This window comes from Pyrgilauda ruficollis, unplaced genomic scaffold (genome assembly GCF_017590135.1).
Source record: "Pyrgilauda ruficollis isolate IOZ18807 unplaced genomic scaffold, ASM1759013v1 scaffold74, whole genome shotgun sequence".
NCBI lineage: Eukaryota > Metazoa > Chordata > Aves > Passeriformes > Passeridae > Pyrgilauda > Pyrgilauda ruficollis.
Genome location: NW_024529266.1, coordinates 402797 through 428880, shown reverse-complemented (window position 1 = coordinate 428880; position 26084 = coordinate 402797). Strand labels below are relative to the sequence as shown.

Genomic DNA, 26084 nt, shown 5'->3' with positions numbered 1-26084 from the left:
ATTACAGCCATGTAGTTTCCTGTACTGAAAACAATTCTCATTGATTCCAAGGGAAGACACAGCACTGAAAAGTTGCACAAGATTTATTCCTATACCATTTAAGTGCTGTATCTTCTGAGTGAACCTGAGTAGCACCCTCTTCTACATAGTTTTATGACCACTAAGTTCCCAAACTTTCCCTTTTTCCAAGCTCTTCTCTGTTCAAATGGTAATGTACCACTCATTATCTTGTCCTCCCTCATGCTCTCTTTGTATAAGTTCTGGGTTTAACTTGGTTTCATTTTTTGGTTTTTTGTCATTGGCAGGGAGTGGGGAGAGGGGATTATTTGCTTGTTTGTCTGTCAATTAGTTTTTTGCTTTTGTGTCTTTGTTGTTGTGGTTTGAGCTTTATGTTTTAGTTCGCATTTCTTTCCCTACTCCTGTTTAGCTGCTGTTATCACAGACTCTTAGTACCTGTGTACTTAGCTACTTATTTTTTTAACCCTGAAATACTATTTACTTTACAAACTCGGTGCAGATTTCTCTGAAGCCAGACTTCAGTTGAGAATTTACAATTCATATGGCAAAACACAGTTTCACTACTATTGAAATATCAAATCCTACTGCTTAAAAAAGGATTTTACATTCTGAAAATTCATGGTAAGAAAAATGCTCTTTATTAGATACAATTTAATTTGATGAAAGCACTATGGAAAGACCAAGCTAAACTAATCACACTGCACACTAAACTTGGTAATGGTGTAATGGTAATGCTGTATTAACTCCAGTAATGTAGGCTAATCCAAGTAAAACTGCAGCTACTACTACTATAAACAGTTTCTGTATACGCCAGTTTGCCAAAATTTAGAACCTGACAAACTGGCATTACCTACCTTTTTTCTCTTTCTCACCATTGGTGCAGGATATTAACTTCAAATGCAAAATTTCTATTTGACAATGCTTTCTTTCACGGCTTTCTGTATACACACAAATCTGAGCCATCAGTGAGGAAAGTTCAGCTTCTAGAAATACATTACATAGAGCAGGAAGCTGCATATTTATTCCCATCCTTTCTTCCTGCACATAGCTCTGTGGATACTCTCAACTGCTTTAATTATGATCCATCTAACGTATTTCACAATTTCTTAATTTTGACATTCACCCGTGATAATTTTAAACATTTGGAATAATATTAGAAACTATTTAATGAGTCATCATTACCTTCAGTCTTTCAAGAGAACGCCATTTCTGCGGACAGAGTGTTACAAAATGCAAAATCCCCCTTTGAGAACAGTAGCAACTAAGAGAAGTTCCAATATAACACATGACATTAAGTGTAAGCCCTACTAGTAGTCAGATTCCCAGATTTTTTACACTCATGTTTAAAACACATCCAGTTTACATATATACAGCCTGTATTCAAACAATTTAAAGTCTGAGCTGCAAATCACCATTTTGTGCCAATTTTTTAAATAGTGTTAAACTGCGGAGGCTAGATTCTCGTTCACCATCCTTCCACAAAATAATGAGGTGGTCAGCAGAGCATGTAGCCAATCCCAGTTCACCAAAGTACAGGAACATCTGCAATGAAACAACTATTATTACCATGATGCTTGCATGAGATGGTCAGCTTGCTTAATTATTTAGTGTATAGCTGGACTAAACAAACATATGTATCTGAAATGGCTCTGCTTATAAACAGGAATAAGAAATTACATACTGTATGTTAGAAATGCCATAAAATTGCTACACAAAAACAAACTCTTTAGTCACTTCATACAGAAAGATCTCTGTCTAAAAAAAGCAGTGAAGCCTTACAGATAGGGAATTTAAAGGACAGAATTCTGAAGAAACTTGTTTCAAGTCAGCAGTAGAAGAGTGACTTGCATGAACTCTGATCTGGTTTATTGGGAACAGAAGTGTTCTTTTCACAGGGTACACTGTCCTCCCTCCCCCCTATAAAACAGTAGAGTACTAGCAGCAGGCCTGGAAAGATCAAAGGACAAACAGCTGTGACAGACACATGCCTAGTCACAGAGAGAAAGTCAAACAAGCAAGAAACACAATACTGGAGGGAAGTACAGCACCAGAGGAAGGATTTTGCAACACCAATGAAGCTGACAAATCATGAGTTAACCCCTGACCTCTGAGATGTTCACAAGACTGCCTAAAATTAACCACTAACTGCAGCTCAACATGACAGCCAATTGAACCAGTGATGTCACTATGGCACGCTCACAATGCCCTAATTCTTCAGTTTGTTAAAGGGATCTGTCTGGGGGAAGCCAAAAGGCAAAAGCCTACCTGCCCTGGGAGCAGTAACCTAATAGCTATAGGGTTACAGTAGACATAGTCTGTGAAGTCTTCATCTTGGCCATCACATTTCATCACTACTCAACATTTTCTTCCTCAACAGCTCCCATCTTCCCAGATTTTAAAAAACCCAAAAATTTTCCATATGTAGAACATTGCAGGAAATCACATCCACCATCATCTCCATTACTCCTTTGCTGTGCATCTCAGCCAAGACCCAACGTAAGCCTCTCACCTTCTTTGTGTCTCTTGCTGAATTATATACACTATGTCCTCTTGCTTAGATAGCAACCTTCCAAGTGGGTAAGCCCCCCTCCAACAGTTTTTCAAAAGAAGGATGACAGAAAGGGAAAGAGAGCCTTGAAGAAATCCCTTTAGCAGGAAGGTTCACCTTAGCTATTAAAGAAAAGCTTTCAGGTTTTAGCAGCAGCAGTCTGAAATCCAGTCTGTCTCATGAATGCTTGTGAGCAAAGCTACTCCAGAACCACACCACCTCCTTTTAGCTGCCCTTCCCCCTGCTCCTGCCAAGAATGTATATAGAAGTCCACTGTAACTAAGTGCTTCATTACACCAATACCTTGTGACAGAAAAGTGTGGAGGGAAAATGCCATTTAATATGAACACACACTATTTTAGGCAGACAGAAGCATGGAATAATACTGGTTGTAGTGCTTAAGTTAAGACCTCCTTAATGCTCACAGCACAGAGGGCTAAGAAATTACTCCGTGTATTTTGGTTTGGGTTTTTTTTGTAGGAGCCCTTCTTTAGACTGTGAACTTCACATGAAATCTGGGTCATGTACACAGTTCCCAGTTGTACTGTCTGCAGTCTCTAAATGAAGCCAAATAGTCTGTCAGATTATCTCTAGCATTTATGTGCAAACACTGTCCCCAGGCATCAGTGAGCAAGTTGTCATTAGAATATTAAGTCAGTGTGTATTACTGTTTTCACACTGCACTAAAGATATCACAAAACGTGCTCCCAGCCTCCAGAGCCAGGCGGTCAAAAGTTACAGTTCAAAAAACACTGTCAAATTTATGTTACTTACTAACATTCACTTTTTTTCATTCTTACTACAGCTGACCTACCTGCACAGCTGATGAATGACCAATCAAATCACCAACTAGCTCCAAGAAATACACAGGTGTATTTTCCTGCATCTTCTTAGCAGCTTGGTTTGCCTGCTTGTTTGCCCTTCCAAATCCCCACATGTTGAAAAACCCTGAGAGGTGGAAAAAAAAAATCTCTTATTTTGACAAAAATCACAAATACAATTTATTTCTTCTAGCTAAAGAGAGAGCTACAAAAGCCACATAAAATCTAAAAGCAGGACACTCTGTATGGCAAAGACAGAAGCACTGTACTGTGCAGCCCTTTAGCATCAGGATTATTCATCTTGAAGGAAGACGGAAACACAGCTACTTGTCCCACTTAATGTAATTTAGAAAACATGCTGAATTACACACTCCGATGAGACAACACACAGATTTAGGAACAAATACAAAGACTTCCTAAAAGAATGAACTGAACAGCAAAGGTAGATGCAGGACAAGTTTATGCAGGTGTTTATCTTTGCTCTGCCCACCTAAATTGTTATTTGTGCAAAGAGCACAAAAATGAAGTGCCAATTTCTCCTCTGTAAGTTCTGCACTACAGCATCTAAGTGCTGGCTCATAGCCTCCTTTCTTCAGCAAACCTATCAGCAGATGTGGAGTGTAAAGATAGTACTTCACATGTTCCATTTAGATTGCACAAAAGTACACAGCCACAGCCCCCAGAACTGTGTAACAGTACTGACACAAGTAAGGAGGTTGGGTTTTGTTGACAATGCAGTTCAGACTTTATTCCCAATCCTTCCCTCAGCCCTATCAGCACATAAAACTAGAATTGTGCTAAACCATGGCCCTGGTGCAAGGGAGATAACTGGTGAGACAAACAGCTTCTCAGGAGATGCCTAAAATAAAAAGAGTGCAAATCAACAGCAATATGTCCCTAAGGTTTTTTTCCAAACATCTTGATTCATAGAAGCTATAAATTTCTAATGAACCAAATACCACTTGTCACTATGTAGATCAGCCTGTAACCAGCAATGCTGAAGACGGAATATTCCTGAAAAACTGTTTCTAAATCAACCCAGACGGCAAAAATACATTTTCAAAAGTTACCAACAAGAGATGAATAGCTAGGTAAACAAGATACATCAGGAAAATTATTCACACCTTGAATAAAAAAATTCCTACAGAAGAGCAACAGTCTGTTGCTTTTCCCAGTCCTTGATATGAACTATATTGTCCAGAGCACCTGTCAAAGACCACAACAGCCAGTGTGCAGGGGAGCCTGGTCAAAGAGTAGCAAGCACTACAAAACAACTGTCATTACTCAAGCATAAGCAGGAAATACACAGGAGATGGAAGCAGAGTCAGACCATTTGAAATTAATATAGAGAAGCTGTAAGAGTAAGTAAACATGATACAAGGAATACCAAGACCCATCTGGAATTAAAACTGGCCAAGGGTGTCAAAGACAACAAGAAGGGCTTCAAACACATTAAGAACAAAATTAAAACTAAGGATAATGTGGGCATGTTCCTAAGTGGACGGAGGGACCCTGTAGACCAGAATGCAGAGAAGTCAGGTACTGTACTTCGCTTCAGAGAAGTGACTGTTCTGGTCGCCTCAGTATCCTCTGACCCAGGAGAGCAGGGTAAAGTAATGCTGGAAGGAAGACACCCTTGGTCAAGGAGGATTACGTTAGAAGCCATCTAGGCAAACCTGATATTCACAAATCCATAGGTCCTGAGTGGATGCATCCACGAGTGCTCAGAGAGCTGGTGGACACCATTGCAAGGCTCCTCATGATCATCTTTAAAAGGTTATGGAGATCAGGAGAGGCACTGAGGACTGGAAGAAAGCAAATGTCACCCTGGTCTTCAAAAGGGGCAAGAAGGAGAACCTCAGAAACTACCAGCCAGTCAGCCTCACCTCAATCCCTGGGAAAGTGATGGAACACTTCATTCTGGAGACCATCTCTATCTACATGAATGACAGGATGATGATCAGGAACAGGCAGCATGGGTTCAAGAAAGGAAAGTCATGTTTGACCAGCCTAATTGCCTTCTACAATAAAATAATTACTTGGATGGATGAGGGGAAAGTAGCGGATATTGTCTACTTGACTTCAGCAGGGATTTCAACACTGTGTCTCACAACATCCTCATAGACAAACTCAGGGATGCAGGCTGGACGAGTAGACAATGAGGTGGATCGAGAACTGGCTGAACAACAGATCCCAGAGGGTTAAAACTCAGAGACCTGTCACTGGTGCTGTCTCCCAGAGTTCATGACTGGGCCCAGAACTATTTAACTTGTTCATCTGTGACTTGTAAAAGGTGGAATGTGCCTCCTCAGCAAATTCACTGAGAACACAAAGCTGGGAGGAATGGCAAACACTCTGGAGTGCTGTGAAGCCCTTCAGGGACCACGGCAGGTTGGAGAGATGGGCAGAGAAGAACCATCTGAAAGTCAACAAAGGCAAATGAAGGGTCCTGTACCTGGGGAGGAAGAGCCTCAGGCACCTGGGGCTGACCTGCTGGGAAGCAGTTCTGCAGAGAAGGACCTGCAGGTCCTGGTGGACAACAAGCTGTCCATGAGCCAGCAGCGTGTCCTCGTGACCAAGAATGCCAATGGTATCCTGGGGGGCATTAGGAAGAACATTGCCAGCAGGTCATGGAAGGTGATCCTGCGCCTGTACTCAGCCCTAGCAAGGTCTCCCCAGGAGTGCTGTGTCCAGTTCTGGACTCCTCAGGAAAAGCAAGCAGGTCAAGCAGAAGGCTGCAAAAAAAATGAGAGGACTGGAGCATCTGGATAGGCTGAGGACACTGGGCCTGATCAGCCTTGAGAGGGAACCTCATCAATGTCTATCAGTATCTGAAGGGAGGTATCAAGACAATGGACCATGCTTTTCTCAGAGGCGCTAAGTAGTAGGACAAGAGGCAATGGGCAGACAATGACACACAGGAAGTTCCACCTGAATAAGAGGAAGAACTTCTTTACTGTATGGATGACTGAACACCAGAACAGGTTGCCCAGAGGTTGTGGAGTCTCTCTCGCTGGGAATACTCTAGAACCATATGGACACAATCCTGTGCCATGTGCTCCAGGATCACCCTGTTTGAGCAGGGAGGCTGGACCACATGACTCACTGTAGAACCTTTCAACCTTATCCATTCTACGATTCTGTGAATGTACTTGGAAAAATGCTCCCTGTAACACAATCAACTAGTTCTGAGGACTGCAGAGCCCAGAGGCAGTATGTGAGTTTGGATACAGCTCCAAACTAAGCCCCAATATAATTGCAAGTCCAAAGAGGAGATGTGGAAAACACTTTTTTTTGCTGCCAGCTGCTTATCTGCAAGCTTTTGTCACAAGGTCCTGCAACTATTTACTCATGTATGGTATAGAAATCAGTACTGTTTGGTACAAGGAGGAAAGGATGAAGGTTTGTCAGGTCTTTTTTTTTTTTTTTTAAATCGGCTCATACAACTGTAAACTGTAAGTAAGCTTGATGGCACAGAATTGCTTCAGCTGGACCTTCTATCACCCCATATCAGGTCTTGGAGGACTTGAACACCCACGCTCTCTTCAGTTTCCCTCCCGCTCCTGTAATCAGTTAAACACAAGACATTATCTCTCTTTACAAAGCCTGAAACCTCTCTACTCCTATATGGTGGATACTGGATTTTTAAATGCTCCTTTCACTCCCCACTAGTAGCAAACCTGTCGGAACTGGTTCAGCTGGCAGCTGCTGCTTTTCTCTGAGTTCCCAAATGCGCACACTGCCATCTTCTGAACAGGAGATCAGCTGCCTGTAAAAACAGTTGATAAGCAACACTAGCATGGATACTTACCTGTGCAAATCACCTTGTGATGCTTCTATGAAAGAGACAGTAAGTGCCTCAGGTTCCACACAAGTTTACTAGAACTCTTAAATGTAGCAGGGTGTACAGAGGTTCCACAGAAAATAAAATTCATTAGTAGCAGAACAAAGTATAACAGACATTTGGAATAAGTGGAATAAAATAGACCTTTTCAACTCCATATTAAAAGCATACCACTATGTAAACCAAAACACAACCAGTCTAGACTCTGCAAACACAGTTCCTCTAACTGGTTTCTGTAAGTTTACTTTCATTAAGCAAAACCATATTTTTTCTTACAGAAAAATTATGAAAGGAAAGGTACTCTGTTTCATTACATGTTTAGAACAGCTTAGAATACATGCATTTACAAGACCAAAGCCTCAGTTTTTATCTTATGGCAGATTTTGCCCCATTGAACAAGAACATAATGGGATCTAATACTGTTATCTATAGTATATTAGAGCATATACATATATATGCAGCAACTTGTCCTAGTTGGCTGTCAAAACAAGTTCCAGCTAGAAACTCTGCCATAAGAAACAAAAACTGCAAGTTATTAATTTTTGTTAAAATATTTCAAGTGTTATAAAATATTTAATAGAAAATATATTCACAATATGCTATATGCCTTTGCTTTCTAGAAGTAAAATGCCATTAAGCTATATTTTCACAATACAGACAAAAGTGCTTCATCGAATCTGATTCTAAAAATAGCTGAAATATTTTCAGCCTGTGTACTAGTCATACCGGAATACAGTTTTTCCCACTGAATTACAATGACAAATTTTCCAAAATCAGATCAACAAGCTCTAACTAATAAAAGCAGCTCAAACTGAAAATAAAGTCCCTGCCCTAGAAATCCAATGTAGCTTTGCAGTCTGTCTCTAGTCACCCTTTCAAGTTTTGCTTTTCTTTATTGCATTAACAAAATGCACCATGTTTTTTGTACCTGTTTGGAAGCTTCTCAATGTGCAGCACAGAGGAGTCGTGAGCAGTTCTCTGGCAGGCAATCACACGCTTCATTTGAAGATTATATACGTATATGCCTTTCCCAACAGCAGCAAACACACACTGGAAAGAAAATTCAATAGGACAACTTACAGAAACAGATACTGAAGGATCACCTTGCATATAATGGATTTCCAATGATACTGTGACCTACCTTGTTTCTGTCCTCATGTTACTGCTTTATCCCAAACATATGAAATTAGCAAGTTATAAAAAGAGATGGATTTTTTAAAAGTAAATGTGGGATATGATCCTATATTCTAAGCAGTAATTTTATGTCTGTATTTTTATCCTGTTCCTCACAGTCTAAGCAGAAACTAAGGATATCAACCAATCAATACAGTTCTGTAATTAAATGCTTATGTTCTTACAGGAAAACAATGCCCCATGTTTTGAAAATTTATCAAGAAATACTAATATTTATTTCATGTTTTGAAAGTTTATCAAGAAAAACTAATATTTATTGTTAACTGAAGATAGAGATGGATAAAGAGACCTTGCTCAAGCATTTGAGCTCTACTGAATTCAGAAAAGGAACTCTCTTATAGTGAAGTATTACACAATTCTGCATTTTGCATTCAATGCTCTTCTTTAAAAGACTGCAGGCATTCCATCTCATAATCATCATGACCCTAAGACACCAGAAACAGTTTACAGGTCTTTGGACCTGGACCACTTCATGTCTTTTGATGAACTTAAAGAGGACAAGTGTACAATACCATGTATGTACACATGATTAATATTCAGCACCAGAGGAGTGCAAAATGTTTCCATTCAGTACTCATTTGCAGTTTTGAACATGCCTTGTTTACATGACAGTGTTCTGGAACATTTCCCTGAACAGCCAGCTTCCATTTACACAATCCAAACATTAATATCTCATATACAATTCACACTACATGTCTGTCAACATTTTGTACAACTTGTAGCCCAGGGTCTTTTGACTAAAGTTTCCTATATATATTCATCAATGTTTTGACATTGTTGAAAACTCTTCATTCAGGTTTTTATTCTTTTTTTCCCTTTATGTGTATCTGTTGTGGGAGCACTGAAACGGAATAGATTTCTGATACCACCATTACCAAATCAATACAAAAAAACAAACCACTAAGCCCATTATCCTAGTTTTGCATAACGTTCAAATGCAATGACTTTCCACATAACTCTTCCACCTTGATCCACACAATCTTACAGCTTTGCAAAAGATGCTCTTCATGGAGCACTCTTCTTTGTTCACAAGCCCTGGCAAAATCCTGGTCATCTCAAAATCCAAGAAAATAAAACATATGAAGCATAAAAGGTACAGTTCTATTAAAAGGCAAGCCAAACACACATACGGGGACAGCAGATGTACTCCTTCACACTGTTTCCTAGTTTTGAAAACCTTTACCATCCCATTTGTTTCTAAATCATGTTTTGCCTACAAACTCAGTGTCAAACTAGACAAGTTTATCTTCTCCAACTACCTAACTACCAAGTCTGGAAAACAGAGCAAACATATATTTTACACTATTTTTTAACATGAAGAGTACTGCTCTGCTATTTGAGATAGCACATAACAAAATAATATCTTAGACAAATATATTTCTGCACCACACTTAAGAAGATCCTTAAGAAGCTTTACAATACAGACAGCACTACCTTAAAAGCACCTTCTGTTTTGGTATGTAACACCAGAACCACCTTTTCTTCCCATCATTCAAAACTCTCACAATGAGAAAAAAAAAAAAAATCACAGCTATTTATTTAGTTCAGTTCCATGAATGGAAGACAGCAGCCCCAGATTCCACATTGAGTGTTTTGAAAACTTCTGTCCTTCCTCAAATTCTTTCCCACTCCCTTAAAAGACATCATATGTAGCTTTCAAGTATGGAATCAGGGTGTTTTGAAGCCAAATTACAGAACTAATCCTAAATAAAATTAATTTTTGGCTCATTGTAGAAATAAGCACTGACAACAAAACCGCTGGATATCCCACCTTTAAGGGCAACCATATATTTTTTAGCCCCCCACACCGTACAGTACTTCTCTCTCCAGAGTTTTAGGAAAGTTCTATTCAGAAAGAGGCAAATGCATCAGGCATTACCCTATATTCAGGCTTTTCCACAGCTTTTATTTTGTTGCAGCTTATATATCTGAATCCATTTCCAAGAATCTCTTTCTTAATCATTCTCAGTAATGCCCCAAACAAAATCCCACTGTACCTCAACAATGAAAGATCTTTTATTTTGCCACATTTAATTTTGTGAAATGTTGGTAACATTTCACAAAATTAAATACCAACCTGAGTATTTTTAGTGTTTGCTGTACAATAAATGAGTTCTAACTGAGTGTTCTGACCAAGAACTTATCTCTAAAGCATGACTATAGTAGACAGGATCTTGGAAACATTTGAGTATACAATTCTGTACAGTCCACCTGAACAGAAAGAGCAATACTGATATACTACTAAGCATAGACATATGCCTGCTCTTAAATAGTACCCCACAGTATTCTCACAGTAACCTCAGTTGTAACTGCTCAAACAGGTGCATTACTGGGAAAACTGTATTTCCAGAAGCTGGAATACAAAAGATGCATACCATCAAAACACACACCCATATTTACTTTTCTCTAGTGGTATTTTAAACAAGTAATAAATCTTTGTTAGTCAAAAAGAAATGCTGTTGTGACAGTCCATCATGTTAGTTTCCATACCATCAACATATTAAACCCTTCATAGAGGTCAACAGCCAATATTTTACATAAAAACCACTGACCATGTAAAATAGCTGTGCACATTTAAAAGAAGCCTCTCATATTATAACAAGGAAACTGAAAACATAAACCATTCAGTCTTCTGTGGTAAGATCATCCTAGCTTACTTAAAGCTATTTACTCTGAAGCTTTTTACCTCCTCATCAGATGTTAAGTGTTGAACTGAAGTTTCATGTGGGCTTTGGGATAACTTAATTTCTGGTTGTACATCTGGATGGACAGAGGAGTCCCAGAAGTTGCACTCAGATGCCTGCTTTGTCCAGTCAAGTGCATCCCAAACTATTAACTCACCTATGTGAGAACCTGTCACAAAAGTCAAATCTGAAGGGGAAGAAAAACACACATAGAAATCACATTATATTTAAAAAAATAAATTTCACACAATAAATTTCCATAGAAAGGGAAGACAGCCCATTTGTTTAAAGCTATGTAGAATGTGCAAAGCATAACTGACTGGCCAATACTGGACAATTGAGTAAATACTCATCTAATTATCTAACATAGTTCAGACAAGTGCTTATGTAAAATTAGAATTAAGAAGGAGAACATTCACTGGTCACAGTACACAGCAACAGAGTTGCAAAGGCAAGGAACATCACCGGAAGTGTGTATAAATATTTGAACTTCATTTCTACATACAAAGCCCTTCTATTCCTTGGAGAAGCACACCCCAACATCCCCCACACAAACAAAGTATGTCTTTGCCATAAATAGAAATATTGATCACAAATTAAATGAATGAGTTAATGGCAATACTGAAGTATCTGCCCATGACTTTGTTTATCACATGTAGAAAGGAACTTCTACGACAGTATTTGATGCAGGTAGCATCTTGTCTTTTTTAAGCCAAACACTGCTTGCCTTTCATATTCAAAAAGGAAAAAATAATGGCAACAGTTAAGCTCAGAAACATGTACCATAGAATCCAAGTTTTCTTTTTTCCAGCCTCTTGCTACCTCTGTAACAGCCCCTTTGTGCCAGCCAGGCAGACACAGATACACCCAAGGATAAATACACACTCTCTATCCCACCAGTAATACCTTTTCCTGGCTATGGGGTTGCGCCATAAAAAACAAAAACAATTAAAAAAAAAAAAAAGAGAGAGACAGGGAAGAAAAGAGTAGAAAGGTCTGATACTTGCAGCAGAGCAGACAGAATTTCAGGTATTAGTTCAGGATTACCCTATTACCCTAATGAGCAGCATAGATCATATCAGCTTCCAGATCCTCTCTATAGAGGATCTATACGCAGGCTTACATCTGCACATTCAGAATCTCCAGTTATCTTAGGACTCCAACTGCAAGGGACGTGGCATTGCATATCCCATTTTAAGAATAAGAAGGAACAAGACAAAAAAAGTAGCATTTTTAACTTTCACAACAGAAAGACCAAGAGTTCCATTTCCATCAATGACATTGACTCTTCTACATTACAACTCACATGGTTTCATTTCATTGTTTATCCATAAACAAAGGAATTATATTTTGTCATATCACTATCTTTGCAGCTATGCAAAAGGTACTTCCACTAGTTACTAATTTTCATTCCAGTTAAAACTTTGGTTCAAGTAAAAACTCCATAGGTGAAATATCCTACTGGTAATTAACAAAACCAGTAATATTATAAAATTGCTCTTACCATTAACACTGACTAATGATGAAATGTTATCCTGATGGTCAACAAGGCGCTTTACTTCAAGGATATTCCAACCTTCAGACCCATTGTTAGAAGAACTCAGCCTAAAAATTACTTCAAAGATAGAAAAATTGTCTAAATGAGCTTTTTCATTTGGAATAAGATGGAGCTATGTCTACATAAAACAACATTTTCAGAGTCACAAATTAAAGATACTAAGTGAGACTATGTAAGAGCCACTTATGATCACTCATAACATCAAAAAACAGGAAGCACTTATTTCAGCATTACCATTAAGGCCTCATAACAACAGTAAATATAGGATAAAACACTTCAGCCTAGTAACTGAAATTCAGAGAACTGGTCAGAAGTGAAAAGTATCAGACACCTTTATGGATAAGTTACTAAAAGTGGAACATGTTTCTTGAGGACTCATCTATCTGAAACATTAATATTCAAAAACAATGCAATATCCTCTGGTAAGGCAATCAATATTATCAGAAATCAAGACTTTATTTTAATCAGTCTTGGAATTTCTTTTCTGTCTCAAGGGTACTATAAAAGCTACTCATGATAGCTTTGGATAGTTAGAGATCATCAATACTTCATACCTCACATCCCAGGATAAGAAGGCTCTAGAGAATCTGAGTATCTGACAGCTCAAGTAAGCAATTCCAGACCTTCTCCAGAAGAACAAATGTCAATTGCAATAATCAGATCTGGAGAGGTGACACTAACACTGAGGGAGTTGACAGAAGAGCTCACCAAGCCAATCTCTGTCATTTACCATAGTTCTCGTATACCAGGAAGGTCCCAGTCAAATAGAGGTTGGCTAATGCGATGCCCATCTACACAACTGGTTGTAGGAAGGATTGACCACAGGCCTGTCAGCCTAACCCCAGTGCCATGTAAAGTGATGAAACAAATTATCTTGAGTGTGATCACACAGTGCATACAGGACAACCAGTGAATCAGGCCCAGACAACATGGGTTTAAGACAGGTCCTGCTTGACCAACATGAGCCACTGGGTGTCAAGGTGGCCAAGAAGGCCAGTGGCATCCTGGTCTGTATCAGCAACAATGTGGCCAGCAGGACCAGGGTAGTGATTGTCCCCTTGTACTCCACACTGATGAGGCCACAACAGCCACTTGAGGCAACACCTCAAGTTCTGTGTTCAGTTCTGGGTCCCTCATGACAAGAAAGACATTTGAGGTGCTGGAGTGTGTCCAAAGAACACCAACAGAGTTGGTTAAGGGTCTGGCGTACAAGTCTTATGACAAGAGAGCTTGGGTTGTTTAGCATGGAGTAAAGGGAGACCTTATCACTTCCTACAGCTACCTGAGAGGAGGTTGTAGTGGGCAAAGTGGGCATTAGCCTCTCCTCACAGGCCACAAGTCACAGGAGAAAAGGAAATGGCCTCAAGCTGTTCAAGGGAAGGTTCAGGTTGGACATCAGGAAGAATCTCTTCACTGAAAGGGTGGTTAGACATTGGAATGGGTTGCCCAGGGAGGAGTCAGCATCCCGGAAGGTGTTCAAGAAATGACTGGATATGGTACCTAGTTCTATGATAATTGGCATGATGGTGATTGGTCAAAGCCTAGACCCAATGATCTTGCGGGTCTTTACCAATCTTAGTGATTCTATGATTCTAAATATAGAAAAGTTTTGTTTTGCACGTCATACACATTTCCAAAAAATTATTAAGATTAGTATAGTCCCCTCTTTGTCAACGGTAAAAGAAAAAATGTTGCTGACCACACCCTAACACCATTTACTTTTTCTATACAATTCCAGCAGAGTGCTCTTCACACATATCTCTGTTAAGCAGCTGTTACGGAGGAACATGAACACCGGAAAATGCAAGATACTCACTTAGCTCTTTGCCAACTGCTGCGGCGACACAATTTTTGGGCAATTCAACCAAAGCACTGATGCCTTTGAAAAAAGGGGGAAAGGATATTAATTGATCACAAGAAAACACAACAAACTGCTAATTCCTTATTAATAAAGTTCTTAACAATTTTCTTTCCACTTCTCAAAACCAAAGTCTATTGCCTGAAGTTAAAGGCATCAGAAATGAACGGATTATCTCAAACAGAGGTCAGGAGTTTTGGTCCTGAATCAAGCAGAATTCTGAACATCAAACTTGTGGTGAAGCTGAAATTAAATTATCTTTTTATTTAAAATACAATTAAGATATTTATGTTCTAATGCTGGACAGTATTAAAAACACCATGACAATTATTGCAGCTCTAAATACAGGCAGTACCAAAATTATTAGATACTGATACTACCTCAAGTATGCACAATTCTAAAATAATGTACAGAGCAAGACAAAGAAGAATGAAGCATATGATAAAATACCCAGCTTGCTATCATCTGTTTTCATCCTGCACAGAACTTCCCCACCCTGTGCCAAAGAACCATTAGAGGAAAATTCCACAGGAATTTTCCCACAAAGGAAGTCAGAGATTAGGACAGAAGAGAGGGCCAGTGCCACACATTCCATTGATCCCTTGTACCGAAGTTTCAATAGCAGTTTATGCTAAGCATCACAGTCCAACTGGTATTTAGCATGATATTTCATACTGAACCAAAAGATGTATTAATATCCTCAAGGATTCAGAAGGCTTTGCCTACCACTACTTTATGACAAAAATAAGGCCAATATCAGTTCCACCTTTGAAGGTGATTCACAGCTTTGTAAGCATCTTGGTGAAGTACAGCAATAACATGCAAAATTTTCTTCACGTGGACAGATAATATAGAAGTTTATTAACAGAAAAGCATGATTGATAGTGATTTCTGATTATTATATTCCTACCAAAACATGCATTTTCTACATCAGAAGTACTGATTCTTAACAATAAAAAAGTAATCTTTACTGCTCTGCTATTAGAAAGCTTCACTTAATAGAAACATAATAAAACTCCCACTCAATCACACAAAAAGCCAGTCAAAGGATCTGGTACATGTTACAGCAAACACATAATTCAGCATCTGAGCTCTAGCCCTGTAGTCCAAGATAATATACAGTTATTGAGATCTGAGATATTCTAAAATTCACACAGCACAGAACATTAAAAGCGGTATTAGTTCGGAAACTATTAAATCTGACATTTAAAAAAATAAAGAGTGGCTCTAATACATAATGTTATCATTAGAATTAAAATTAATTTGCCAAGTTGGTTTTGCATCATTATACAGATCAATTTCGCTTGCACTTTAACAGCTATAATGAGTCATTTCCATTTTTACCTGCATCAGTAAGATGACTGGTCTTACACAAGAGATCTAATTTTCGGTTCCAAACACATAGATCACTCCCTCCAGACAACCATACATTCAGTCTTTGTAGAACTGTCAAACACTGCAGAACAAAAATCAGATATATGTCTCCTGCAAAAGTTCTTCAGGGAATTTCTCAGTGAAATGATCATGAGCTTTAGTTAAAAAAATCTGTAAGTACTATGAAATACAGTATCAAGGTCTCTGAGAAATACATATTTAATTACACACTAATATGTTAAATTTTTCACCAACAGTGCAAAAACTTTAAATGCTGTAGGTCGCCTTTTCCAACACAGTAATAAAACCAAGTCACAGCACTGCCTTTGATCTACCTCCTCTCAAAAAGAAAACCGAGGTATTAAGAGATCCAAAAACAAATTAAGAATTATGCCCACGTCTCAGCCATTCATTATGTACCTATTCTTAAATAAAACAATGCCATTCATTCTAACACACCTTCCCACATGACCCATGAGCCAGACAAAATAGCTTAATGTATAAAACAACAGACATTCACAGAGTTTCCTCAGTACCTTTACAGTAGAATGGAAACATGACACTTTCTGAACCTGCCTGCCACTAGTGCAGTCCCAAACCTGTCTTTATTCATTAAGGAAACTGAAAGGTTTCTATGTATCATAAATGTAAATGCTGTTTTGGTAACTAAATGACAGATTAGGAAAGGGGTATGCAGAGATTCAGTCTCTTAAACCCTGACAGTCATCTCAATATTTGGCCTAAATGATATATTCATAAAGGCCTGTTATAGATTGATTTTTTTTTGTGGCAAGGGCTGTATCTACATGTGAACAATAACTAGGGAAACTCCAATCTAATTACACCTAGTGGGTATTGGTAGCCATTAAGTTCTGAGATGGGCTGCAGCCAATTCTGAGATGACTGCAGATTGTCAGTGCTGTCTTTAGAAGTAAAAACCACAAGAAGCCTATAGACTTTTAAACTCTCCCCAGATCAAAGGATACAATAACGGTTCTATCAGCTGATGCTGTTATAATCAAATTTGTTTTTTCTTCAGTAACATCTGATGAAGAAAATGGTGCTATAGCTGTAATTTTGTGTGTGTGCCCATGAAGTTCATGAAGTTTTTCTCCAGTCTGAAAAAAAAACCCATGGAAAACTAAGGTTAAAATAGCAAAATGCCTACAGTAGTACAAATATAGGTATTAAATGACTTTTTAAAGCAAGAATTACTATGAGTCTAAAATCTCCCTTCCTAAAGAAATTTAAAGATTTTCTAGTTACTACCTTCATTACTGTCCAAGACCTTAAATTAAATAACATACTATGAGTTAGTTTAAAGAACATAATGCAAATCACTCTCTGAATAAAAAACCTCTAAAAGCCCTTAAGAACAAAATTCTGTATTAAATTCATTTAATTTTAAGGCAAATATTGGCTAATCATCCTTCTTTATAAATGCTACAGCAATTCAGGTTTGTTGACAAACACTTACTTGAAAATGTTTCTTTAAATTTTAACTATTGGAAAAACCTGACATATATTTATGGCCAACTTCCTGCCAGATTTATTTACTATGCACATTATATATAGATTCAAGCTTTAGACAACTACAGCTACTCTACTGACATTTTAGTTAAATGGCAAAACCCTACAAACAAACATGCAGAAGCAAACTGGCATTTTAAACATACAGCTAAAATACAGGGTAATTTTAAGTGCAAATTTCTTGACAGATGTGGATTAATGTTTTAAATTAAAAGTACAAAGATTTGCTTTAACAAACACAATAGAGGTACTACAGAAGTAGAAAATGAAACTCAGTTCATAAAACTGGATATCTAAATTAATTTTATGTTCACAAGCTGCTCAGAATACTGGGCATATATATTTACACAGGTGGGTTTTAACATTGAAATCCCTTTACTTTTCCAAATTATAGAATTATAAAATTATAAAAGGCTTTCAAAACCAGCAAAGCACTAGTGGAAATTGCCCAAAAGAAAAGTTTCAAGTCTCTCCTGACCATTACAAACATCACATAAATTTTTTCAGAATATTTTAGAGAAAATTTAAAGTCTGTGATTTTTTCTCCCTCAGCTGAATATCTGATACACTTCAAACTTCTCGCTAAATAATGTAACTCACATACTAGATTTCCTTAACCTACCTAATGCTCATTGCTTCTCTACAGTTTTGTCAATGATATGGAGAAAGAGAGCAGTAGAGCAAAACAGCAGGTGTCACACTTACAGAGCACCGTTTGTATGATAAAACTAATGTCTTATTAAGGTTTTCAAAAGTTGTAAGAAGGTTTTTACCACAGCAAGCAATTAAGGGTGTGTTCGTGCACAGCATGAAATGTTTAATTCGTACTGATTTTGGTATATTTTAAATACAATTCTGTGATAGCTCTCCATTAATCAGTCATACTAAAGAGGTATTACTAATAGAGTGACTGAAATGTATTTAAACCTTAAATGTATATAAAAATCCTGGCAAGTTTGGGATCGTGCTACATATTTGTTGAGTTACTAGTCAGCATTTCAGCATTTATGGCAAACACAGAACATACTTTCAGAGAGTAAATAAAGTCACAACTTCATACACACTTCTGCATTTAAACAGTAAAACATTTTCAAACATTAGCTCTGCATCAATTCTTATTTTTCCCACTTTTTTTTGCTCCTAGACATTTCCACCTCTTCTCTATAACTTCTACCCTGTCCAGAGTACACAAGCCACCCTAAAAGAGACAGCTAACCTGAGCATTCCACAGAAATATGATTCCATCATCTCCTGCAGATGCAAACCTGGGAAAAAACCAAACCAAACAAAGAACCATAACTAAGTGAAAACTTCAGTATAGCGTAATGCAATGGAAAAGCAGTAAATACTTATGGAAGTAAAAATGCTTATAAGATATATCAGATTCAGTCTTTAAAGAATAAACATGTATTTGTAAATCCTAATTACAGTTTCAAACTGAAATAGTATATTTAAATAGGTGATTATCAACATATACCTAATATAAGAACAAGACTTAAGAATTCCAATAGTTAAAAAAAAATGCCTTCATGGGTCATTTCGGTCTTTTCCAGTAATCATCACCATCATCTACAACCTTGTCTGTTTCCTGAAGGAGCAAGGGATGGTCAAATGATCAACAAAAAAATCTATTCTTAAAATGTATTACGAACTCTGTTTAATTTTATGTGTCAAAGGCTAGAGTATTACTTGCAATTTTATCTCAGTCCAGTTTTTGGAAGACTCTTGCTGAGGCTTAGCCTTCTTTAGTGATCTTCCAATCAATAAGAGCCTTACTTCATGTTTAAAAAGTACAAGAGCAAACAAGAAAAAAAAACCCAAAAAACCAACCAGCTTTCTGTTACATTCATAGAGGATTTATTTAGTATCTTCAAAAACCAATATGAGAAAATTTTCCACTCACTGGTTTTAGCGAAGGCACTGAGAAAACAAGAAAATCCTTCTGTAAAATTCTCACTAAGATGACATTATCTAAAGACCTGAAGCGTGAAACTTGACTTACAACAGTTGACAAAAAGCACACAATGGAATAGCTACAGAAACTAAACAAAAACATTTCAGAAGCTGAGTAACAATACTAGTCTTACTGAAAAGAATCAAGTGAAAAATATTATCATGTGTTTAAAATACCATATTCTTGATAAATAAAATTTAGAATTACTGCCAGTAACAACTGAAATAGTTCTATTAAACTCCTCAAACTCTCAGAATACTAACCAGCTACAGAATTCACTCATTATCCACATGCTATTTCATAACCTATCTTAAACATCACCACTGAGGCCTTAGTTTTAAAATGATTATCATTATTTTAGCTTTAGTAATTTACCTGCCACCAAATAACAAAGGCCAAAATGGTAAAAGACTTCTTTTATAAGACTGCATGTGCAAGCTAAGAATACTGTGGTGTTTCTACAAAGAAGAATTACACATATTCAGCTTACATTTGAGAAAAATGTACTTTGAAAACGTGTTATTTTGCTAACTTGTCTGGGGGGAAAAAAGACTGAAGAAACCACACAACATTCTTCCATTTTTATATGACTCTTCTGGTGGACTACTACACAGAAAAATAAATGTTGTAAGAAAGTATGTAAGTTTCCTGACATACATATATATATTTATGACATTTAAAATAAAAACCGACAAGGTAAAATCCTCCATGGAGTCTTCTGTGATATTTTATTTATGTATATATATATATATATATAGATAGATAGATAGATAGATAGATATATAATATTAGAAAATAAGAATCTGTGGGCATTTCTAGACCACCAGCATCTCTTCCAATCAATGTGCATGGGGAGGGAGAGAACCTTCCTTCATGAAACACCTGCTGTACACTGCAAGGATATAAAACAAACTCTTGACCAAGTTAACTTCATGCAGTGTATTGATGACTATATTAGAATTTCCCTTCTGTGTCTAATCTGTAAAATATATAAATTACTACAGCTCCTTAACAGAGCTAATCTTGTCTATTACTTATGTTCTTAGTCACTAAACATTTTCTATTTAATTCTCCACATCAGTCAAGAGTCACTACATTTTATGACTGAGTAAAGACTCCAAAACCTTACTTTTACGGCCAGAAAATTATTTCTTCTCTTGTAGAAGTACGTTAAAGAACATGCAAGTAAATTTAGAGAAAACTAGAAGAGAAACTAGGTTGTAATGTACCACTATCATAATTTATTCTCTCAGTCACACTTCTTAAGTGACAAAGGTAAATACAATTATTTCATCTTCTTAACTAGCTTTTTTAGATAACTGTTCTCAGAAGATAGATAACTCAGTCTTCAGAAGTTACAGATAGAGATTGTTAGGAAATATACAGAAAGGTGCATATAGCTGAAACCTGAAGGACAGAAACAAAGAAACTATCAGGTTTCAAAGAAGTATAGCAAGTTGAACCAGATCAAACTGGAAGAGACATGTAATGCAGAGGTTAAGTATATGTTGACTTTTGCGAAGTAGTCATTCTGAATAAAGTAGCTAAAAACTTTAAAACTTGCAAAGCTAAAAAAATTGCATTAACCAAAGCTCAAGTGAATTTAGCACTATAGCATCAAAAGAAAGTGCAACAAAAGATCAAAAAGAAAGGAAAAGCAACACTCATTGTTGAACATGTCATGTTCAATTCTACAGCACATCTGCAGGAGTCTACTACACTCTTTCATAGAACCAGAAGGTAAAACAACAGCTATCCTCAATTCAGAAACATAGAACATATGCATCCTGTCAGAACAGCAGCAGACGGTACTACATATTGTCCTGTGAGAATCTATGCACGTACAGAAGGCAGCACTGAGACCAGGAACTGACTGAAAAAGAACAGATGAATTAGCTGAAGGCAATTCTTACAAACAAATGAGTCTGTACTGAGAAATGTAACATTATCACCATTATTTTCTCATTAAAGTATGACTTAAAAGAGAAGCCAATAGATACAGTAACATAGCAAGAAAAGAGAGTATTCATGCCTTGACTTAACTCCAGTTTTTCCAGCTCTCACCCCCCAAAAGACAGGATTAAAATATTACTACATTTTTACAAACATATTGCCAAGGACATCGTGAAACAATTTGAAATGGCATTTCATACCTGTAATCATCTATTTGCACTAGAAATCGTACTATATCTTGATGGCCTTTCAACACAAGGAGCTCCGTGTAAGGATTCTGTATTTGTTCTTCACCAATTGTCTGTACAGAGGATTTCTAAAATTCATAAAAAAAGGAAGTAAATTTATTTGTACTAACATAATTATTTTCATCAGGTCTTTGTAATGTCTAACAATCTACATACAGACCCATGTGTAAAGTTTCTGAAATACCATTTTGCCTTAATGAAAATCATTATAAAATAGAATTTCCTGTTATTTCATGTAAATAATGGCTTTCTTTAGTACGTATTTTAAATTACAATATAGCATTTTCTTTCAACAAAAACATTTTGTACTGATTTAATCGCTGATACAGTGAGATGAAAACCCAGCTCAGTTATAAGCTGTCATGTGAAGCCAGCTCCATGACTCAATTCACTGTACATTCAGTTTTTCATTGAATTACACCTCATACGAGATGGCTGTGAACCTCTCATATCTTTCATCTACTGTTCAATTTTAAAATCCTATATAAAGACAACATACTTAAAACAAATAAGAACAAATGCTGTTCTGTTCCATAACATATAAATCACCCACTGGTACTCTATTCACAAAATACCACAGCACACTGCTTAAAAAAACAGAGAATGATTAATCATTTTATAGAACAGCATCTGCAATTACCCCCGACTAGACTATTAATTAAAAGAACAATCAATCACTTGGAGCAAGCTGATCACTAGGCAGGGTCAATAAAATACTGCATAGAACTGCATTTTCAAGGTAGAATAGTTCTGCCAATCTCAATCATCATTTTATTTCAAGACAACTTTTTTGTAATCAAGATCTTAAACATTCTGAAACAACTTGTCAGACTTTTTTTTTAACCATCTAAATAGCTCAGTAGTTACTCAGTGACAGCACTCTCTCCCCTTTAGATTTATTTTACACAACAGTCAGCATCATACTATTTCCAAGACTGTTCTTTCTTTGACAACTTCAACAGGATGTACATTGTAAAAACAGCAACTACAGAACACTGTACAACATCCAGCACACAACAGGTAACACCACATGAAAGACAAACATGTTATCCCCAGAAACTTGAACTTTTTCTTGCAGGATTAATAAATTATTTTCTATTACTTTGATATTGGTACTATGATAATATTCTTCAGAAACTAAGAATGACATAGTTAATAAACATGCATGGAAAGAAACCTATTGTTATTTTAAAAATTAAGAGTTCTTAATTTTTAAATTAAACTCCTGTGATTTTATCTTGATGTTGTGCTACCTGATGCATTTCATGAAGCAACGGTTCCTCATTTTGTGCAATCACATGAGAACAGCAGTTCCCCTTTAAAATAATGCAAATAGAATCTGCATGGCTGTAATAACAAATTAAATAACTTGGAGTTAATCCATTATAAACTAATCAAAACATTCCTTTAAAAAAATGAGTGTTCTAAAAATCCTAAGGAAATCTCAGTATAGCAATACTACAGTCAGAAAACATACATTCAGAAAACAATTTTAACACCATTCTGAAAAACTCAGAATTTGTATCATTAACACCCCAATTCTACAGTCTGATGTTGTTTCCTATTCAATACAAGATGGTGCTATTTCTTTTGAACAATATGCCTAATCTTAATTCTAACAATGCCTGTGAATACTGAAAGGTACAGTGCTGATAAGGTACTTATATATGAGAACAAATAGCATCTTTTTCCCCAGAAATGTCATACAACAAGGTATGCTCTCTTCAGATCTTTGTTAATATGTACTCAAGTGTTTGGTTACATGAGTGTTCTTTCTCTGAAGAAATCTATTTTCTTATACAAACTACTAACTGGACTGTCCTGTAGCAACATCAAGTTTTTAGAGGTAAAAGCTGGATACTGATGTTAATGGAATCTATTCCCAACATGGACATTTTTATGCATGACCTATAAGCAACTTTACAGTAATTAGAAAAAAAAAAAAAAAAAAACAACAAAATGCTCATCTCAACCTCAAAGCTTCCCAAAATGTGAAGCATTTAAAAAGTGGAATTTTCAAAAGCTATTCATGAAAAACACGGACATGAGAGTACACGGGAATACTGATTTATGCATCACTGAGCATGACAGATTAGCTCCTATAGACCACGATGCTCCTGCACTGAAGCGCTCCCACCACCAGAGCCACCCTGACTAGATGAACACCGAGGCTGGCCATCAACTGAAGAAATTCTGATTCCACATTTTCAAAAAAAAAAAAAAAAAAAAAAAAAAAAAAAAAAAAAAAAAAAAAAAAAAAGAAATGGGTAAGGAGAAATTTCTATTTCACAAACTTAGGACAGCTTTGCCAGAGGCTTCCTCTATTCACCCAGTGCAATGCCACTTTAACACATCTGCCTGAGTCACAGCACAGGAAACAAACACGTAAGTCCATAGCCCACACACGCTGTGAGGTACTGAAGAACTAATGGTGATGCAGAACTATTGAAAAACTAATGGTGAAGAAAATTATTAAATGAAACAATATTACATCATGCGGGGCAGGGGGGAAGTCTAGGGACTAACCCTCAGCAATACTTGTTCTTCAGATTTTCAACTGAGAAGCAAAATTATTACTATTATTCCACAACGCTGTGAGAGCAAAACAATGAGAAGTCCTGTGGATTCGATTTAACCAAGGCATGAATGGCAGAATGGAAGAAGCGGGCCACAGCTTGATTTATGCTCATGCTTTATCAAACCACAGCACATAAACCACAGCCAAAGTCTCAACTTTGGAGAGGGACACACAACAATGAAGTTTTCTAGAACATCTTAGAAAACTGCATCATATTTCCTATCCTCCTTCTAAAAACAACTGCACACAAACCTGCAAATGTGACTGCGATCCAACTGGCATTTTGACTGATGACAAAAGTCAGAGGTATTTCCACACATTGTCATTCCAGCCTGGTGCAGACCCAAATTAAGTACTGAACCTTTAAAGTCAATCATAATATTGGCATAACTTGCTCATGAACAACAGCTGAAAAATAATTACTTCCTCATACTTGTCTAGATCACAAAAGCACTAAGAGCATGGAGTGCAGCAATACTTTTAATTAACTCTTGTTAATTCCATGCTGAGAACTTCAGCAGCCTCTCAGAGACATGAAAATTCCAGAAATCTCTACCCCTAATCCAGTAATATTACTCTTAATCTGGGCAGCAACAACGATGTCAGTGTATAGTACACTCGATAACAAAGCATATTTTATGGATGAGGGACTAAGAAGAAATGCTGGTAAGCTACTACAAACTACTGTGACATATAAATAACAACTTACTGCCTATAACTTACTTTATCGACCTCAGAGTCCTGAAAGCAGGACTTGCAGGAGCTGCATGAAAGCTACACACCATACATAACTCCTGCAAAGCAGGAGCTTAGCTGGGTCTTTCTGCTGTTCACAGAATCAACTAGGCTGGGAAAGACGTCTGAGATCGAGATTGAGCCCAGCCTATGATGAACACCACCTTGTCAACTAGACCACGGCACTGAGTGCCACGTCCAGTCCTTAAACACCCCGAAGGATGCTTATTCCACTACCACCCTGAGCATTCCATTCCAATATCTATCACACTTTCTGTAAAGAAATTATTTCTGATGCTCAGCCTGAATCCCCCCTGGTGCGGCTTGAGACTGCGTCCTCCTCCTGTCACTGGTTGCTTGGGTCAAGACACCAACCCCCAGGGCTACCCCCTCTTTTCATGTAGTTGGAGAGAGTGACAAGATCTCCCCTGAGCCTCCTTTTCCCCAAGATAAAACCAACCGAGCTCCCCCAACTACTCCACACAGGACTTGTGGTCCAAATCCTGCATCGTCTCCGTTCCTCTTCTCCCTCAATGTTCTCCTTGAACTGAAGTGCCCAGACGTACACGCAGTCCTTGCGGTTCGCTTCTGTGCTTTCCCAGCTCCCCTGTTTCTCTTCGAGGACGCCCGTAATCCGTTCTATCAGTCCGACTGCCTCGCAGGCCGAGACCCGGCCCGGAGCACGGCCCTCGCAGGCCAAGACCCACCCAGCGGGAAAGGCCGTGGCCCAGAGCATCCCGACCTCACGGCACTACCAGCCCCAACCGTAAGGCTCCGCAGGGAGCCGCCTCACCTCCGCCAAGCCCTGCGGCTCCCGGCCGCCGCCGATCAGCCAGCGCAGCATGGAGAGCGGGCCCGGGAGCCGTGCGGCCCTTCCTGCGGCACCGCGCGCGGCCCGTCCTGCGGCACCGCCGGGCCGGCAGCGCCGAGCGACAGGCTGCTCAATCGAGCTCCGCGCGGACGCCCGCCCGCCGGCGGGCGGGGCCGGGCGCGGCCGGAGCAGTCGATGGCCGAGCGGGTGCGCCGTGAGGGTCGCCCCGGGTGTTCCTGCCGGGCTTCGTGCGGCGGGACGTGAAATACTTACTGGCCTTTACATCGCTGTCTTGCGACGTCAGAGAAGACTTATGCTATTACCTTTTGACATATTACCGTACTGCATACTACCACATTACAATTATGTTATTGCC

The 26084-nt window shown here is 38.0% G+C and overlaps 1 protein-coding gene across 1 annotated transcript; it reads right to left on the bottom strand.

The window, feature by feature from the left end:
• Positions 1-633: 633 nt before the first annotated feature.
• Positions 634-25834, bottom strand: WDR41 (WD repeat domain 41). The gene is made up of 13 exons (XM_041486122.1): positions 25691-25834; positions 21537-21652; positions 18646-18694; positions 16886-17017; positions 16436-16498; positions 15870-15981; positions 14484-14546; positions 12614-12724; positions 11112-11296; positions 8160-8281; positions 7068-7156; positions 3381-3514; positions 634-1560 (listed from the first exon to the last, which is right to left on the bottom strand). The coding sequence occupies exons 1-13, from the start codon at positions 25739-25741 to the stop codon at positions 1408-1410; spliced, it is 1380 nt and encodes a 459-aa protein (XP_041342056.1). The 5' UTR covers positions 25742-25834; the 3' UTR covers positions 634-1407.
• Positions 25835-26084: the final 250 nt, after the last annotated feature.